The sequence below is a fragment of the Pseudophryne corroboree genome, chromosome 5, assembly GCF_028390025.1.
Source record: "Pseudophryne corroboree isolate aPseCor3 chromosome 5, aPseCor3.hap2, whole genome shotgun sequence".
Classification (NCBI taxonomy): Eukaryota; Metazoa; Chordata; class Amphibia; order Anura; family Myobatrachidae; genus Pseudophryne; species Pseudophryne corroboree.
Window position 1 is genome coordinate 115,511,390 of NC_086448.1, and position 19,986 is coordinate 115,531,375.

Here is a 19,986-nt window from a genome sequence, read left to right on the forward strand (position 1 = left end):
AGTGCCCAACATCCTCTAGGACGAAATAGAAAACGGGAAAATGAGTGTTGGTTACTAGTTATAAGGCACTAGAAGCCTATTAGTATAAGGCACCAGAAGCCTATAGCCTACTAGTAACCCTTTTAGTACTGCAATGACTGACTAAATGATGCTGACTGGATTTCATAGGCAGATTTAAAAAGATAAAAATAAAGACTATGTAACATTTGGTCTGATAAGAGTTGACCCCCAGCTGAGATAAAAGTGGAAAACATAGATTTCAGTAACACTGACGTCAGTCTAAAAGTGTAAGAACATTAAAGTATTGTTTAAAAACAAACACATGATAATTCAGAAATTGTACCAAAAACCATAATAAACGTGCCATATTGTATTGTATTGTCACCAGAGGGTCATATAAATGACTGGGACACGGTTCCAAAACGGCATCACTGACAACAATAAGCAACATCTCAACATGCCAACAGCCTTCTCATTATTGAGCTCAATATGATGCCACAAAATCATTGATGCCTTGTTGTATGCCCTCACCAGTTGGTTTTATAGAAAGCCGCTATTGTAATGCTGAAGTATGCTTTTTCATGCATTTCTAAGACAGTGAGCCCAACAATACACAACGCAGAGCCTAACAAAATGAAATACGTAAAGTTGCCATGACTTGGCACGGAGCTTGACAAGCGGCGAGAAAGTGACTCTATACATGTCTAAAGACGCCCTGATTTGGTGTCAATGAGCGTTCTCCTGCGAACAGTGTCATATTCTTCTGCAGAGCATGCTGAATGCTGAGCACAAGCTGTGTCTTATTTCATATTATAACCAAGGCAGTCTGCAAGGGTAACAATGCATTTTACTGCTCAGTTGGGCATAGGCTGGTCAGATCATACACAGACGGTCAATCAGTGGGTATATCAAAAGCATCAGTCCTTCCGTCTCATTCATATTATGACACTTTGTAATTATTATTGTTAAATCATTAGACGGATTTATTATTATGACATCAGTCCAAAAAGAACAACTACAAGTAACAATGGTGTGGGTATATTTGTGACTGATCACTTGCATTGGTAACAAGCTGGATGTATCAGCCTTCTGTAATATAGAAAAAGAGGTGAGATGCCTGCGCTGATCCTGAACAGTCAGCGGGGTGGGCTGCGGTCAGGGATACAGTGTTCAGGGTTTCCAAAAACTTGATTTGCAAATTCAGTATTTCTTTGTAAGTACCTGACACTCTTTATTTAATACTATAGTTGGACCTGCATTTCCTGGGGCGAGAGGTGATTTACCCTGGGTTGCAGTCACAATGTTGACATTTACAATTTCTAAATGGATGTTCCGCAGGAAGTCATCATGATGTCACCACTGGGGCCACCGTACCAGGTAATGCATGCCAAACATGTCAACATTATGACCATGTCGACAGTCTCATGTCGACAAAATATACCAAACCCCTTCCCCCAACACAGTCTTGCCCAAGCGTTGAAATTTTTCGGCTGATCCCCGGCTTCCAGCATAGCCGCATACTCCCCACTGTCCCTTCACTCCGTCCCCCTGCTGAACCTTGTGCTCTGATATTGGGGGACCATGTCATCCAATGGATTCTTAATTCCCTATATCCCATTCCTAACGTAAGTAGGATACCACCAGTGTCATATTCAGCACTATCCTTCCTAACATAACCCAGTGAATGGATAAGTCATTGCTTCTGATAAGATCAGATCTCATTTCATGAAATATAATTTAATGCTGTAAATGTTTATAGGCTCTGACCGGCTACCGGTTGTTTTATTACTATAAAATTTAAAAAGAGCATCTTCTTCAGTGCTAGGCAATCCCCTGAGCCATACCCTCAACTTGAAACGGACAGGTTCATTCCATGACATGGACAGGCCCCCTTTCCCATTCCACTGTAGCTAATGAACATGAAAATAAGATTCTGAGCTGCATATAATGCAGCCATAACTATGGATGCCTACAGCGACCATAAATCCTATGGGACTATCCATCCGTAGTGTGACTCAACCCAGCCCTCTGTCCATGAGGGCAGCCAACATCACTAGTAATGGCACTTACACCAACCCATGCTTGGTGCAAAAGATGTGACTGAAAATAGCATGCACTGTGCATACACATGACTCAGAATAGGTCACAATTCACCAACTAGCCAATTCCACCAGGTAACAGTCATTCAGCCATCGGTGAGAAGTGAGTGCAATGCTAGTGTCTCAGTATCGCTTGTAGCTGCTCTAAAATGACTATGTCTACTGCGGTGCTGACGAAGTTTGCAAGAAATCAAGAAATGCTAATCGGGCGCACAGTATAAACTTACTCTTCAAAGGCAGGGCCGTAACTAGGGGGGGGGCTAAGGGGGCATGTGCCCCGGGTGCAGGATTCGAGGGGGCGCCAAGGAGTTACAGAGGAGCAGGATTTTTTTTTTTTTTACTGGCAGTGCTATGCTGCGCCAGTGAAACAGCAGACAGCTCCCAGAGCAATGTATCCGACCCACCTGTTTGCCTGCAGCTGGCTCCGATGCTCTGCGGGTGAGCTCCAGTACCTGGGATCTCTCCTATGTTGGCTTCTGTCTTAAACGCTCTTCTTTGCCATGCAGTGCTGCGACTAGTGTGCGGTGCACGGTACAAGCTGTAGAAGCGCCCTGTGCTCCCAGTTAGCAGTATCAACCTCCGCTTTGCCTCCCAGATGGGGGGATTTGGTGTAGCTTATAGGGGGGTGTAGTACAGTGATGTAGTGTACCATATAGGTTATGTAGTATAGTAATGTATTGCAGTATATAGGGGCATGTAGTGCACTGATGTGGTGTAGCATATAAGGGGATGTAGCGTAGTGATGTAGTGTAGCATATTGGGTGTGTAGTGCAATTCTTAGGGGCATGTAGTGTAGTGATGTAGTTCAGCGTGTAGGAGATGTAGTATAGTGATGTAGTGTAGCATATATTGTATGGAGTACAGTGCATAGGGGCTCGTAGTGATGTATTATAGTGATGTAGTGCAGTGGATAGAGGAATGTAGTGCAATGATGAGGTGTTATGATATAGTTCAATGTATGGGGACACACAGAGGAGCATGTAGTTGAACACGCTGGCGGGGAATGTAACGCATAGGGCATTTGAGGCACACTGTCCAGTAGTATCCCCTTTTTTCCAAATTTTTGATAATCTGATAATTTTAGTCTGATAGGTTTTTTTGTTTGTTTTGTGCTTTGTTTTTTTGGGGGGATGGCGCCAAATTACTGCCTTGCCCCGGGTGACGAAAATCCTAGTTTCGGCCCTGTCAAAGGTATGTCAAAAAATATAAAGCTAAATACATCATTTTGATATACCATCTTAAGACCGTCTTGACTTTACTTGGTAATCAGCACAGCTTTGTAGACTTAGACACTGTGGAATCAGTTATGCCTATAGGTGGGCATTCCGAGTTGATCGCAGCCAGCAACTTTTTGCTGCTGCTGCGATCAACTAGTCCACGCCTATGGGGGAGTGTATTTTAGCTTAGCAGGGCTGCGATCGCTTGTGCAGCCCTGCTAAGCTAAAAGAATTTCAAGCAGTTCAGAGTAGCCCAGGACATACTTACCCTGTGCGATGCTCCCTGCGATGCTGAAGCTGCTTCTGACGTCAGACATCCGCCCTCCGTTGGTCTGGACACACCTGCGTTTATCGATCCACTCCCCCCGAAAACGGTCGCCAACGCTGTGGAGACGCCCAGGACCGCCTTCTTCCTGTCAATATTCTTAGCGGTCCGCTCTGTTCTTTGGACGCGTCGTAACCCGGCGACCCCTGTCGCCGGGCAACATCGCGCATGCGCAATGCGGCCGCCGCGCATGCTTATTCCACAGCCATTCGCACCGCAGCGAGAAACCGCTGCGTGCGAACGGGTCGTAATGACCCCCATAGTGTCTTTGTGGAATGCAAAAAAAACCTCAGATATTTGTAGGTAGCGTCTTACCAATGTAGTTGCAGAAGATTTTTCATTAGCAAGTTCAATTTTCAATTGTTCTTGAGCCAAAGACAACTAAAACAAATAAGAAAACTTATTAATTAGGTACTTTATTTGGGACATACTGTACACTATACAAATATATATTGTCTTCAAAACAGCATCAGTTCTTCTAAGAACACTTGCACACAGTTTTTCAAAGAACTCGGCAGGGACGTTGTCCCGAACACCTTGGAGAACTAACCTGTATTTCTCATCATTGAAGCACAAAGAAACAGGCAACATTAAGGACCGTAGCCGCAGTGGTCGGCCAAGGAAACCTGCATTAGATGAAAGACACATCATGCTTCCCTTCGAAATTGGTAGATGTCCAGAAGTGCCATCAGCTCACAACTGGCAGTAACCAGTGTGACACAGGTCCATCCATTTACTTTTTTGGAGAAGTCTGGCCAGAAATGTCATTGAAGAATTCTGGCCAAAAAGCCATACCTTCAAAATTAAACAAGGCCAAGTGACTCAACTATGCACAAAAATATAGGAACTAGGGTGCAGAAAAAGGTTAAATGTTAAATAATTGGCTGTAACAGAAGGCAGTTTGTTTGCAGAAGGACTGGAGAGCGGTACAATAATGAGTGTGTGCAGGCAACAGTGAAGCATGGTGGAGGTTTCTTGCAAATTTGGGGCTGCATTTCAGCAAATGGAGTTGGGGAATTGGTCAGGATAAATGGTGTCCTCAATGCTGAGAAATACAGGCAGGTACTTATCCATTATGCAATACTATCAGGGAGGCATATGATTTGCTCCAAATTTTTTCTGCAGCAGAACGACCCCAAACATACAGACAATGGCATTAAGAACTATCCACAGCATAAAGAGGAACAAAGAAGTGATGTTATGGCCCCCACAGAGCCCTGATCTCAACATCATCAAGCCTGTTTGGGATCATATGAAGAGACAGAAGGATTTGAGCAAGCCTACATCCACAGAAGATCTTTGGTTAGTTCTCCAAGATGTTTGGAACAACCTCCCTGCCGAGTTCTTTAAAAAACTGTGTGCAAGTGTACCTAGAAGAACTGATGCTGTTTTGAAGGTAAAGGGTGGTCACACCAAATATTGATTTGATTTAAATTTCTCTTCTGTTCATTCACTTTGCATTTTGTTAATTGCTAAAAATAAACTATTATCATTTCTACTTGTGAAAGCATTCTTACTTGGAAGATGTAGAAAAAGATGCTGCATAAAACATTTGCACAGTACTGTGTCTATATATATATATATATATATATATACATACATATATATATATATATATATATATATATATATATATATATATAGGGTGTGGTATGCTTCAGGGGCGGCCAGGAGACCGCTGCGCTCGCCACTCTGCGGGCTTGGTGGTGACGCGGGTTCTATTCCCACTCTATGGGTCTCGTGGACACTCACGAGTGGGAATAGTCCCTGTTGGTCGGCATACTGACCATTAGGATTGTGAGGCTTCGGGATGTAGGGGGAGGTTATGTGACTGTCGGTCTCCTGACCGCCGGTCACATGAATACATATATATATATATAGATAGATAGATAGATAGACAGATAGATAGATATAAATAAGAACAAAAATATACCCTTATCTTGAGCTATAGTAATGCTGCTCCTCTAACTCAATCCTCCTGTTAGTGAGGATTAAATACAGATACCACCTCCAAAATGAGTTAGAGGGCGCTATAAATCACTTTCCAAGTAGAAAACCAGCAGGTTTTTTTTTTTATAAATGAGCAGTTATCTTGTAACAATAATTTATTCAAAGTTTAAAAAACACTTCATGCTATGAAAATACAGAGATACACCCTTTCAATACACAAACCATGCCAATTGTGTCAGTTTGAATTATGAAGGGTCTTTTTCTTTCCTCAACCCTGACGCGTTTCGTCCTATAAGGACTTCTTCAGGGGGATGGTCTGTGCAGTTATACAGTCAATCCGAATGACAATCATAGGAACAATCATTCATAAACAAATTTGTAGTAACATTTTATGGATTTTGCAAAATCTCAATCCAATTGGATACAAAAGTCCATTCTTAATAAAAAGATAAATACCCCACTTTGAGTGAGCTACAAAGATAATTCAAGTAGGTAGATTGAATATAACTCCTGTGCAATGCTGTGTGCTCCTCACCAAAGTGAAATAGCCTCTGAAGAAGTCCTTATAGGACGAAACGCGTCAGAGTTGAGGAGAGAAAAAGACCATAATTCAAACTGACACAATTGGCATGATTTGTGTATTGAAAGGGTGTATCTCTGTATCTGCACAGCAAGAAGTGTTTTTTAAACTTTGAATAAATTATTGTTACAAGATAACTGGTCAGTTATAAAAACTGCTGGTTTTCTACTTGGAAAGTGATTTATAGCGCCCTCTAACTCATTTTGGAGGTGATATATATATATATATATATATATATATATATATATATACATATACATATTTATTTACCATATTCCAGTTGAGTACCGAAACACTGTAAGCATATACAAAATATTTGATTGCACCTACTATACTGTACAATCATTTATATGACAAGAATTAATAGAAATGGTGGAAACTAAATGACTTGCTATAAATATATATATGGTCCAGTAACACAGGTAAAACTTTTAAGAGTAACAATTAGCCTCCTATACTAACGCATGGAATGTGGTATGAATTATACTGGTAACGTCTATATTTATACTGTGTGTTTGAATGTCCCGGCATATTATGCATTATAATAATCACTATGATAAGAATAATTATCCATTAAATTCTGTCTTTAGGACAAAGTGGTCAGCAGTCAATGGTGGCATATAAGACACTGTGATCTAAGGCCGGAGATGGACACTGGCACATCAGTATACTGCCTACTGAACAGGACTCCTACAAAGCGTATAAATAGGCATTTTGTCATTAGAAAGAAGAAACTACTATTTAAGTGTCTTTAGTTCTCATAATCCAGATAAACTGAAAGAAAATGATTGAACAACATTTACATAGAAAACTTAATAAAAACATCACATAGTTACATATCAATTTAAGTGATTAACATCGAGCTACAGTGTAACTCTTGAGTGGGACTGCACGGATAATAATGTAATTAAATGAACTGTGTCCTTGCGTTACTCCATTACATAATGCAGCTATATTTACCCCTCAAAGCCTGATTTCAATGCACATCTCACTTTGATAGGCTGCTTGTCATCTTTTCATCTCCTTCAAATGAGCCATCAATCTGGACATACAAAACGGTTTTGTTCGCTGGTCTTTTTTGGCCAGTTCTGTTGCAGATTGAGAGAATGCTACAGGCTGGCTATTAACATACCTAAAAAAGCCATCACTTAAATGTCAAAAGTCACACCTTCTCAATGGTCCTTTGGTCCTCTTCTATTCTGGTTTTCATGGAGCCCACATCCAGATCTGGAACAATGGAGGAAAAGAGGCAGAGCGTGAAATCCCATTGCCTAGACTATGAATTCATGGCATGCAGTGGAGGTCAGCCCGCAAGCCCTGGCCATTGCAGAGTGTCCGACTGCTCCGGCATTACTCTGACCCTCACAACTGCTCTTGACATTCAAGGTCCTTTTCCTGCTGTTTGGCCGGCTGCTCGCAGGGAAATTAAGAAGTAAGTTCAAGAGCCAAGTGTGGCTTGGAGGACCTGCTGCTTTTGATCAATACCAATACTGGACATCCTTGCTGTTAGTCACAGCATATACGACATGCTTTAGCAGGTGGTCCTCTGGGGATGAAAGGGTCTATGACATGAAAAGATAAGGCGCCCCATTAAATCATATGAAAAACCTGTGCAGAATATGGTTCTTGTCCCACTTAATGAACACATTTTGCTACAATAATTAGTCATGTGGTCCTTTTAGGAATGCTGTTCTCCTAGGGTTCTTACAATTACAATCGGATCACATCTTTGCTGAAAGGAAATCAAACGGAGAATGTGCAAACTCAACAAAAACAAAGTTCTTACTTGTGATTTCATCCTATTTGATTATAACTTCAAATCTTTGCTACATGTATGGCACTAACAGGACCAATAGTTAATTTCCACATAATTTCAAAATATTGTTCAGAAATGTGACTGTCCAGGTCTGACATATATTTCTTTATTTTTTTTTGTATTCAGCAGAGTTTGATCATTTTTATTGATTAGTTCCCGAAAACAAATAAGGACCTGGTTCTAGGTTGGATGCAACTGGGAAAATGAATGGATCTCATGGAAGAAGAAAGAACGAACGAAAGAAAGAACGAAAGAGAGAAAGAAAGAAAGAGAGACAGAAAGAGAGAAAGAAAGAGAGACAGAAAGAGAGAAAGAAAGAGAGAAAGAGAGAAAGAAAAAGAAAGAAAGAAAGAAAGAAAGAAGGAAAGAAGGAAAGAAAGAAAGAAAGAAAGAAAGAAGGAAAGAAAGAAAGAAAGAAAGAAAGAAAGAAAGAAAGAAAGAAAGAAAGAAAGAAAGAAAGAAAGAAAGAAAGGGAGAGAGAAAGAAAGGGAGAAAGAAAGGGAGAAAGAAAAAGAAAGAAAGAAAGAAAGAAAGAAAGAAAGAAAGAAAGAAGGAAAGAAGGAAAGAAGGAAAGAAGGAAAGAAAGAAAGGGAAGGAAGAAAGAAAGAAAGAAAGAAAGAAAGAAAGAAAGGGAGAGAGAAAGAAAGGGAGAAAGAAAGGGAGAAAGAAAGAAAGAAAGAAAGAAAGAAAGAAAGAAAGAAAGAAAGAAAGAAAGAAAGAAAGAAAGAAAGAAAGAAAGAAAGAAAGAAAGAAAGCGCTTGCTCTGTCCATTGTCAGACCAAGTGGGCATTTCTGGCCGGTAACTGGATGTGCATTTGCAAAGAACAGTCCCATATTATGAAAGTGTCGTGGGTAGTGCCATCGGCAGTCCATGGGGTGCAGCGCACGCTGTGCATTGGGAAGAGGGGGGGCAGTTTACATATAAATATAGATGTAATGTTGTATGTAATATATGTGCTGGCAGTGTTACCTTGGGGATCAGCAGCGCTGTGTTTTACTAAGCTGCCGCTGCACCCTGGACACTGTACGCAGCTTGTCTTTTCTCTGTTAGCCTGCCACCAGACTCCTGTGAAACTAGCCAATGGGAACCTGCGTCCCTGGTGCAGTGGTGGCTGTGAAACACACATCGCTGCTGATCCCTGGGCACAGTCAGTCAGCACATATATTACATACAATATTACATATCTGTTTACATATGTGCTACCCGCCCCACCCAACTTCCCTTGCAATGTGAGGTGTGCACTGCAGTCCACGGGCAACAGCCGCCACTGGTCGTGGAAGTGTGGGAGGCCAGAAATTCAACTTCCATGAGTGATCGTAGCGTTCGGCTAATGAGAGAGAGAACATCTGTTTCTGAGGGATCATTTGCACCTAGCATGGGGATGAAGCAAGTCCAGACACTAATGATGACAGCTGCGCCTGCAGAGGGAAACCCAGTGGGCAGGACAGGTATCCACTGTTAGTCGCTGGGATTCACTGCACACTTCGGTGGATTCTCACATTTGTATATAAAAGAAAGTAGAATGCCATGGCCATACGGAACAGAAGCCGCACATGTGTATGAATCTGGCCCCTAGTTATTATCTTTCATTTGTACCTTGCGTTTTTTAGTACTGCGCATGTTCCATAGCTGACTGCATGCATCTACAGGTGATTCAGAGTTATAGGCAGCTCAGTCTCATCCCCAATTTTGGCTGAACGGGGAGCAATGGGGCTGAGTTTGACAAGGGCATGCTGACGGACCTGCAGCCTATGCAGAGTTGTGCGTGTGCAATGATCTGGTTGTTTCCAGATGGATCTCTTGCACCAAAGATATTGCTGGTGCAAGCCCACACGGATCATGGCGATGCTTATGTAACCGAGCTTACGGGTAGCGGCGCTGCCATTACATAGATGTGTACAACTCAGCATATCCGCATTTTTCTCGGTGTACCTAATGAGTACGGCCAACTTGTGCCAAACCCTGACTTAGCACTATTGTTGAGGAGATTTTGTTTAAAATGAATAAAATAATTAATTTTAAAACAATGAAGAGCGATAAGAACAGGAATGTGCAGTCAGGGGAGGCATGGGAGGCAGTGCCTCCCCTGTCATAATGATTAAAATAATACAAAGATTCTACTTTGTATTATTCTAATCATTTTTAGCATGAAAATGCAGCCAAATCTCTATAGGAAGCAGCGAGAGCGCTGCCTCCCACTGACAATAATAAAGTGGCTGAAGTGGGGGGTGGAGCCAAGCTGCGGGCTGGAAAAGCCCATTGAAAAACTGAAGAAAAGCAGCACTAGAACATCTGCCTCATTGACAGGGGGCTGTGCCTTCAGCTCACATCAAGGCACACCGCTGTTAATCAGGCAGACGTGATTGGACAGTGGCATGGGTGGGCTGAGCTGGGTGGGCAGGGTGTCAGATGCCATTCCCCCAGGGCGGCCGCATTTTAAGTACTCACAGACCAGCTGCTTTTTCCTGTGAACACAACTCAACCACGGAGCTTCTGCAGCTCCTCACCTCCTCTAGTTCAGCAGGACCTGCAGCAGCTTGACTGCTGTACCCCCTCTGCGGGTGTCCCTCTGCTTGTGGTGCTGGGTGATCGTGGTGCTGGGTGATGAAGGGAAGGGCAGAGTGGTGGATCTCCTAGCTCAGGATGCGGACATACAGTAGTGTACCGCTGCCAGGTGAGTGCATACCTCCCAACTTTCATTTATTCTAGGGCCCAATTTTTAGGGGGCGTGGCCTATCAGCTAGGGGCGTGGCCTTATGGCAAGTGCCGTGATCTCAAGCCACGCCTCCATTTTCATGATTATGGGGGCATGAACAGCGCTCAGTGAGCTGCTGGCCATGCCCCCTGTCCCTCTCTGCGGGGGGGGGGGGGGGGGGGGGGGGGGTAAGAGGTGTAGTTATGTGATCGGCAGTCAGGAGTCTGCAGGTCACAATACCTCCCCCTACATCCTGCACACTCACAATCCTGACGGTCGACATGCCGACCAACAGGGACAATTTACACTCGTGGGTGTCCACAACACTCATAGAGTGCAGGGGCAAATGCAGGATCTGCAAGGGGGGGGGGGTTTCCGGATATGTAGTGTGTATATATATATATATATATATATATATATATATATATATATATATATATACACTGCTCAAAAAAATAAAGGGAACCTTTAAACAATACAATTTAACTTCAAGTCAATCACACTTCTGTGAAATTAAACTGTCCACTTAGGAAGCAACACTGATTGGTGGCGCATGGTCTGGGAGGAGATCCCTCAGGAGACCATCCGCCACACACAAACAAATACATACATGCAGCAATAGATCGTCTGCTCTTGAAGCTGCTAAATGAACACACTACAGCTGCGAGATCCGGTCTGAAGGTCGACAATGTTTAGGTCGACCACTATAGGTCGACAGTCACTAGGTCGACAGGGTTGGAAGGTCGACATGTGCTAGGTCAACAGGTCGACATGAGTTTTTCACATTTTCATACTTAACGATCCACGTGGACTACGATTGGAACAGTAATCTGTGCCGAGCGAAGCGGTAGTGGAGCGAGGCACCTTGCCCAAAGCATGGCGAGCGAAGCGATCCATGCGAGGGGACACGGTGCACTAATTGGGGTTCCCGGTCACTCTACGAAGAAAACGACACCAAAAAATCCAAAAAACCTCATTTTGACCTTTTGACCTGTCGACCTAGCACATGTCAACCTAGAAACCCTGTCGACCTTCCAACCCTGTCGACCTATAGTGGTCGACCTAAACATTGTCAACCTAGACACTGTCGATCTAATGATCCACACCCACAGCTGCACGGTTTAGTGCAGTCGAGTGCCTGCCGCTCCGGAGTCCAGTTAAGCCGGTATGGCCGCCACCCTCCGCAAGCCTGCCTGCATCTCAAGACGTCCCTTTCACTGCCAGCTGCTGTGGAGTTTCTGCATCCTGCTCCCCTCAGATGTCTCACTCAATGCTGTCTTCAACTCTCCCAGGCTTTGCAAAGCACACACAGCTGCCCCGAGCGCAGCTACTGCTGTCACTATAGAGACGGAGACAGAGCTGTCTCCGTCTCAAAGAAGATAAAAAAAAAGTAAAAAAAAAGACATAGCTCGTCAAGGGGGGTTCCAGGTGCTCGGAAACCCCCCCCTGTGTGCACCACTGGAGTGGGAATAGAAACTGTGGCTACCGCAGATCGCCACCGAGCCCGCAGCATGGCGAGCGCAGCAGGCCCGCAAGGGGCTTGTTGCGCTCGCCCCCCCACCCGCATGGCATTCCGCTGCCAGGATACCAGCATCGGTATGCTGACCAGCGATCTCCTGACCGCCGGTCACACATGCCACACCCCTGCCGGGAATAGACGCTGTGCACATGCGCACTGCATCTATTCACCACTGTTCTGCTCAGAGCACCGGGTGACAGGGAGAACTCCCAACTGCACCCACCAGCACCACCACCGGACAGTGCAACAGTTCGTAGGTATGCTGTAGCACTAGCTGTGCTGGTTATGGGGCGTGTGACTAGTAGCTGAGGAATTCCCGCTGTGCGGTTAGCGAGTTTAGCCAGTGCCTCCCCAGGCATTTACCTCACCGCACGTCACTGGATAAGAAAGATCAGATTATACTACTAATCCTAAATCTAGCACACACAGATTAGGACAAATAATTGTTACCATAAACTACAATTGGAGAATTGAAAAAAAATGAGTGCCATGTTATCAGTTACATTTTAGAAAAGGATGCTGATACTCTGTGCTTAAAGTGGTCCTAGAGAGGTGGTGGAACTCACCCCCCTCCCCACGGCGCCCAAGTAATAAAGGTATTGCGCGCGCCACAAAAAGGGGGCGTGGTCTCCAAAAGAATGGGGCGTGGTCACACAATAGTAATAATGCCCACAGTAGTAGCACCCCATAATACACATAATGCCCACCACAGTAGCGCTTCTTATACAATGCCCACAGTAGTAGTGCTCATTATGCACTGTCCACTGTACTCGTAGTGCCCACAGTGGTAGTGCCCCTTATATAGACCCCATAGTAGTGGTGCCCCTTATGCAATGCCCGCAATAGTAGTGCCCCTTATGTCCCCAGGAGTGATGCCCCTTATGAAGTGCCCCCTTTACAATGCCCTCATTAGTAGGGCCCCCAGTAGTAATGCCCTTAATGGTAATGCCCCTGTGTAGTATTGCCCCAGTAGTAATGTTGCCTGTAGTAATGCCCCCAGTCGTTTAGCGCCCTAGTAGTTATGCCCCCAGTGGTAATGCCCCTGCAGTTAATACCCCAGTAGTTTACCCCCCCTTTAGTTTAGCCTCCCAGTGGTAATGCCCCCAGTAGTTTGCCTGCTTGTAGTTTAGCCACCAGTAGTAATGCCCCCCTGAAGTTTGCCTCATTGTAGTTTAGCCCCTGTAGTTATGCCTCCAGTAGTTTAGCCCCTTTAGTTATACCCCCCTTGTAGTTTAGCCCCCAGTAGTAATGCCCCCAGTAGTTTGGCCCCTGTAGTTATGCCCCCCTTTAGTTTAGCCCCCAAGTAGTAATGCCCCTGTAGTTACGCCACCAGTAGTAATGCCCTCCTGTAGTTTGCCCCCAGTAGTTAGCCCCCAGTAGCTTGCCCTCTTGTAGTTGTCCCCCAGTAATAATGTCCCCCAGTAGTTTGCCCCCAGTAGTTGCCCCCCAGTAATAAGTCTTGATAGATGAACGGGCCCTGTTGCAGAAGAGCCTCACGAAGAGGTAGAGTCCACGGATCTTCGAGGAGCATCTCCAGGAGGTCAGCATACCAGGCCCTTCTTGGTCAGTCCGGAGCTATGAGAATTGCTCGAACCTTTTCCCTTTTTATTCTTTTCGGAATTCTTGGGATCAGAGGAAGTGGAAGAAACACGTACACCATCTGCTAGACTCATGGAGTCGTCAGAGCGCCCACTGCCACTGCCTGTGGGTCTTTCGACCTGGAACAATACTGCTTGAGTTTCTTGTTGAGACGAGAGGCCATCATGTTGATCTGTGGATATCCTCATCGACTTGTCAAGCACCTGAACACCTCCGGGTGAAGGCCCCAGGTCGGGTCTGCTGAGGAAGTCTGCTTCCCAGTTATCTACTCCCGGAATGAAGATCGCCAACAATGCCGCAGCGTGTTTTTCTGCCCAGAGGAGAATTCTTGACACCTCTGACATTGCTACTCTGCTTTTCATTCTGCCCTGTCGGTTTATGTACGTCACAGCCGTCAAATTGTCCGACTGGACCTGAATGGCCCGATCGTGAAGAAGATATGAGGCTTGCAGAAGGCTGTTGTATATAGCCCTGAGTTCCAGAATGTTGATTGGAAAGACGACTTCCTGACTTGACCATCTTCCTTGAAATTGAACCCCCTGGGTTACTGCTCCCCAACCTCTGAGGCTTGCGTCCGTGGTTAGCAGAATCCAATTTTGAATCCCGAACCGTCTGCCCTCGATCAGGTGAGAAGTCTGTAGCCACCACAGAAGGGAGATCCTGGCCATCAGCAACAGACAGATCCTCTGGTGCATGTGAAGATGTGATCCGGACCATTTGTCCAACAGATCGAGCTGTAAGGGTTGTGCATGAAACCTTCCGTACTGAAGAGCCTCGTAAGAGGCCACCATTTTTCCCAGAAGGCGAATGCATAGGTGCACGAATATCCGGGTTGGCTTCAGGACATCCCGAACCATCGACTGGATTACCAATGCCTTTTCCAACGGAAAAAAAACTTTCTGCGAATGTGTGTACAGTATCATTCCCAGAAATGGGAGCCTCAGAGTTGGCTCTAAGTGAGATTTCGGAAGATTTAGAATCCAGCCGTGATCCAGGAGTAGTTTGGTTGTGAGGCCAATGCTGTTCAACAACCTCTCCCTGGACGGAGCCTTTATCAGAAGATCGTCCAGGTACGGAATTATGTTCACTCCATGCTTGTGAAGGAGAAACATCATCTCTGCCATCACTTTGTTGAACACCCTCGGTGCCGTGGAGAGACCAAAAGGTAGGGCCTGGAACTGGTAGCGACAGTCCTGCAGTGCAAACCGTAGATAAGCCTGGTGAGGCAGCCAGATCGGAATGTGAAGGTACGCATCCTTGATATCCAGAGACACTAGGAATTCCCCCGCCTCCAGACCTGAGATCACTGCTCTCAGAGACTCCATCTTGAATTTGAACACCCGTAAGTACGGGTTCAATGATTTTAGATTCAGGATCAGCCTTACCGAACCGTCCGGTTTCGGTACCACAAACAAGTTGGAATTATATCCCTTGTTTTGGAGATGAGGTGGAACTGGAACAATAACCTGCATTTATACCAGTTTTTGAATGGCTTCCTGTAAGGTTATACTTGCCTCTTGTGAAACTGGTAAGCCTGATTTGAAGAATCTGTGAGGTGGGAGTTCCTGAAACTCCAGTCTGTAACCCTGGGAAATAAGATCTATGACCCAGGGATCCTGGCATGATGTTGTCCAGATGTGACTGAAATTTTTTTCCAGGCATCGCGGTCCACCGTCATGCTAAAGGCTTTGAGGAAGCAGAGCTTGAGCTCTGTTCCTGAGAACCGTCAGTTGCTGGTTTGCGTGGTTTACCTCTAGCACCTCTATTGGCTGTAGAAGATCCTCTGGCTTTGCCCTTAAATTTGGCAGTCCGAAAGGACTGTAGAGTAGGTCCTGAGTAGGCCTTCCTGGTTGGGGGAGCTGCAGAAGGAAGATATGTGGACCTAACCACAGTAGATTTGGAGATCCATTTGTCTAGTTCGTCTCCAAATAAGGCCTCACCTGTGAAGGGCAGGCCTTCCATGCCTTTCCTGGAGTCCACGTCCGCAGTCCACTGGCGCAACCATAAACCCCTGCGTGTTGAGACTGGCATAGCCGTGGTGCGTGCATTAAGCAAAACCACTTCCTTTATGGCTTCCACCATAGAGTTCGCAGAGTCCTGTATATGTTGCAGGAGTAAAACAATCTCTCACCTAGATAAAGAATCCTACCCCTCAATTAGGTTACCTGACCATCTAGCAATGGCTTTAGTAATCCACGCACATGCTATAGTAGTTCGCTGGGCCACCCCAGCAGCTGTGTACAAGGATTTGAGTGTAGTCTCAATTTTACGATCAGCCGTGTCTTTCAGGGAGGTTGCATCAGGGACAGATAATACAATTTTCCGTGACAACCTGGACACTGATGCATCCACTATCGGTGGATTTTCCCATTTTTTCCATATCTTCAGTATTCGATTCCTTTGACACAGGAAAAGTGACTGTGGACTTCTTTTTTACATTAAAATAAGATTCCTCATATTCCTCTGCCATTTTATCAGGAATTTGCAGAACATCTCTAATAGCTTCTGTAAGAGCCTCTATTCCCTGTGATAGAGCAGCGTCCCGTCCCCCCCTTCTGAATCCACCTCCCCCTCCTCCATGTCTGAACCCTCAGCATGCAGGATATGGGCTAGAGTTTGTTTTTGTGGACAAATGGCAGGGGACTGAGACGCTTGTTAGGGGACTGAGTCTCTACTCAGAATCTCATCCACAGACTGTCTTAAGTATTGTGTCTCTTTCTCATGGTGGGACAATTTATTAGATATATTGGAAATAATTCTCTTTATGGAATACAGCCACGCTGGTTCAGCCCCGCTAGCCTGAGAAGGTGCACTACACTGAGTACACAGTAGTAGGGCTCCCTGGGGAAGAGGAACACTCTGCCATACATGAAACACACTCTGTGCCTGACATATTGTAAATGTGACAGCACACACACACACACACACACACACACACACACACACACACACACGAAAGGTTAAAAGCACAATTAACCCACAAAGAGCCCTTCCAGGGAGACACAGAGTTTGGAGCCAGCATACAGCACCCTTATTGCTAATGCCAAGCTTACCCAGGTCGCAGACTAAGTACCCAGATTGGGGATTTAGGGGGTAATTCCAAGTTGATCGCAGCAGGATTTTTGATAGCAATTGGGCAAAACCATGTGCACTGCAGGGGAGGCAGATATAACATGTGCAGAAAGAGTTAGATTTGGGTGGGTTATTTTATTTCTGTGCAGGGTAAATACTGGCTGCTTTATTTTTACACTGCAAATTAGATTGCAGATTGAACACACCACACCCAAATCTAACTCTCTCTGCACATGTTATATCTGCCTCCCCTGCAGTGCACATGGTTTTGCCCAATTGCTAACAAAAATCCTGCTGCGATCAACTTGGAATTACCCCCTTAGTACACTAACAATTCACTGCCCCCCTTGGTACCGCTGAGGTAATCTGGAGTCACACCGGAGGAGCTGCGCATCCCTGTCTGGCAGCGTCTGTGTCCACTGCAGACGGAAAATGGTGCTGGTGAGCTGCTGGATCCTTTCATAGTGAAGCCCCTCCTGCTTTTTTATACTGGCTGAGGGAAATTTGAGTCAAAATGGAGCCAGCATCCGTTTTAAGTCTTTGTTTGCCAGTGTGGGTACTGCGTACAGTGTACAGAGACGCAGTTGTGTACTGAGTCTGGAGACGCAATCCACCGCAGTGAGAAGCCGTGCGTCTCCGTACGCTCATGCCACCATAATGGCCGGCGACCCGCTAACCGGGACGCCGGCTTAGTACTCACCACACTTCTTTCTTCTGGCTCTGTTAGGGGTAGCAGCGTGCTGCGGGAATGTACGCTTGCCGTGGTGGGGCTTGCGAATAGTTCCCTCAGGAGCTAGTGTCCTGTCAGCGGGGAACGGGACCATTAACCCTTCAAAGAGGTTGGGTCCCCCCTCCCCCCCCCAAAGTCCCACAAAGCAGGCAGGCTAGTGCCATCCAGACCTGCCCGAAAATAACAAACAGAAAAATAAATGCAGAAAACTCTTCAGGAGCTTCCATAAGCGTGACTGGCTCCTCCGGCCACATTTTCCAAACTGAGTCTGGTAGGAGAGGCTTAGAGGGAGGAGCCAGCCCACACTATTAAATTCTTAAAGTGCCCATGGCTCCTAGTGGACCCGTCTATACCCCATGGTACTAAATGGAACCCCAGTATCCTGTAGGACGTAAGAGAAAAATAGACATTCATTGCTAGTGATGAAACATGTGAGGGGGTGGTCGTGCTGCTTTGTGGCATCATATTGTAACACTTAATCTAGCACTTTTTTAGCACCTACATAGTTTTTTTTACCAATGTAACATTCATTACCTCTCCCCTATGTAACACTCTCAACACATAGCTACTGCTTCTTACTAATGTAACACTCTTTAAAACTTAACCCTTTCACTAGTGTGATGTCTTGGGGCAGTTGGCTTGTTCTGCCCGGGAGGGGGGGGGGGGGGGGGGAATCCTGTGTCCTGTACTGTACTTGAACCTTAGTGTTAGGGAAACACAAGATGAGGTCACTTGGTCCCGGTTGGTAGGCCCATATTTTTGGTAATTATGCTAAGCACCTCAAACTGACTCTATGTTATAATGCAGAGTTTATGATAATTATTTAGATTACAGTGTTTAGCATTTTGTGTATGCACCTGCATTTTCTCTTTTTCCTAGTATTGAAATATGACATGCAGTTCTGAAGCTGTGGGTTGTTCTTTGGATGTGTGTGTGTTCACATTATTACTTGAAGAGGATATATGTATTTGATGTCATACATACAGTATACATAATTCTGCTGGCAGCATGACATCACAGCTCAATGTACACACTGCACGCACTTGGGTGGTAACTAATTCCTGTTTGTTTGCTGCTCTAATTAAAGGACATTAGTTACGGGTTGTATACTGGAATTGGAAGACAAAGAAAAGGTTAGATGTTATTAAATAGATTATTGTTATTAATAATAATAATAATAATAATAATAATAAAAAATTACTACATATTTCAAATTATATTACATTTAAAAAAATGCATTTTTAGCTTAAACATGTGTAGGACAAATGGGTTGTGCGGCTCAATAATGTCACTTGAAAATTAGTGTTTCATTAACTAAGATTAATGAATTATTATTACTTGAAACCTGGTGAAAGGCTAGCGGGAGGCAGGAAGGGAAGGAGCCCTTTGGCGTGACTGTATTCTGGTATACTGTGTAAGTCTTTACCTAATGAGTGGATATGTTGTATTTTCTCCTTTAGAGCTGTTTCCAGCTGGAGAACTCTGTCCTGCATCACTGCCGCCTCTTCCCGCAGCTCCTGGTTTTCCACCAGCAGCTTCCCCTTCTCTAGGTCATCTTCCGGCTGGAAAACGATCTGCAATATTAGACAGTATGTTATTTCAAGTTACAGTACAAAGAGGTTTTGAGCATGCCGCTGAGCAGTAATAATTATACGGCATGGTCGTCATGTAATTGCCTGAATTCTGCTGCATATTTGTAATATGAATAGGAAAAGGGAAGGTGGGTAAAAAAAAAAGGTTCTTAAAAGACGCCAGTACATTACATACAAAGACTATAAACACATGGGAACATTTTTATTGACAGGGATAATGCCTATCATACTGTTCCTGTGCCCTCATCATTCAGGTCAATTTATTATGGAGGCTGTGTCCAGGAAGGCAGCTGCGGCCTGCACACCCACACTGCCCTGTATGGGTTTAGGAAAATCGTGCTCGTAACTAAGCAAATGCAGGGAGTTTTGTGGCCGGGCAACACTGGGGGGTTGCAGAGTGCAGCTATTAGGAGGGGGGGCTTGTTGTCTTTGTACCGTTCCTCTGTGACAGTGCTGCTAGTGTCACAAGGAGCACATCACATGTCAACGCAGTGAAGTTTTCAGCCTGGAAGCCGCATGGAGTCCATCAGGCCCACTGATATCGGCACAGTTGGCTTTCTGCTTGGTCCTGAAGCCACCCGGAGGCCATTCATATTCTGAACATTAACGTGGCTTTGCATGCTTGTCACACATAGCACCATGCAGGCGACTAATGCTATTGAGCACTTCACTTTAAATCTCTGGGCAAACAGTGATTACCTTGTAAGACGGCTTCAGGATAACGCCCAACAAAAGGCTTTAAAGTTATCATTTTAGTAAAGCAAGCTTATTTGCATTTTTATTATGCATTG

At 44.9% G+C, this 19,986-nt stretch overlaps 1 protein-coding gene across 1 annotated transcript in view; it reads right to left on the reverse strand.

Annotated features, from left to right (window-relative positions):
* C5H10orf67 (chromosome 5 C10orf67 homolog) overlaps positions 1 to 19,986 on the reverse strand; it is a 283,761-nt gene that overhangs the window by 163,200 nt on the left and 100,575 nt on the right. Inside the window, exons 6-8 of the mRNA XM_063921592.1 lie at positions 19,030 to 19,177; positions 7,340 to 7,398; positions 3,957 to 4,022 (exon numbers count right to left, since the gene is read on the reverse strand). Of these exons, the coding sequence (XP_063777662.1) occupies positions 3,957 to 4,022; positions 7,340 to 7,398; positions 19,030 to 19,177 (273 nt within the window). The remainder of the gene's footprint in view (positions 1 to 3,956; positions 4,023 to 7,339; positions 7,399 to 19,029; positions 19,178 to 19,986) is intronic.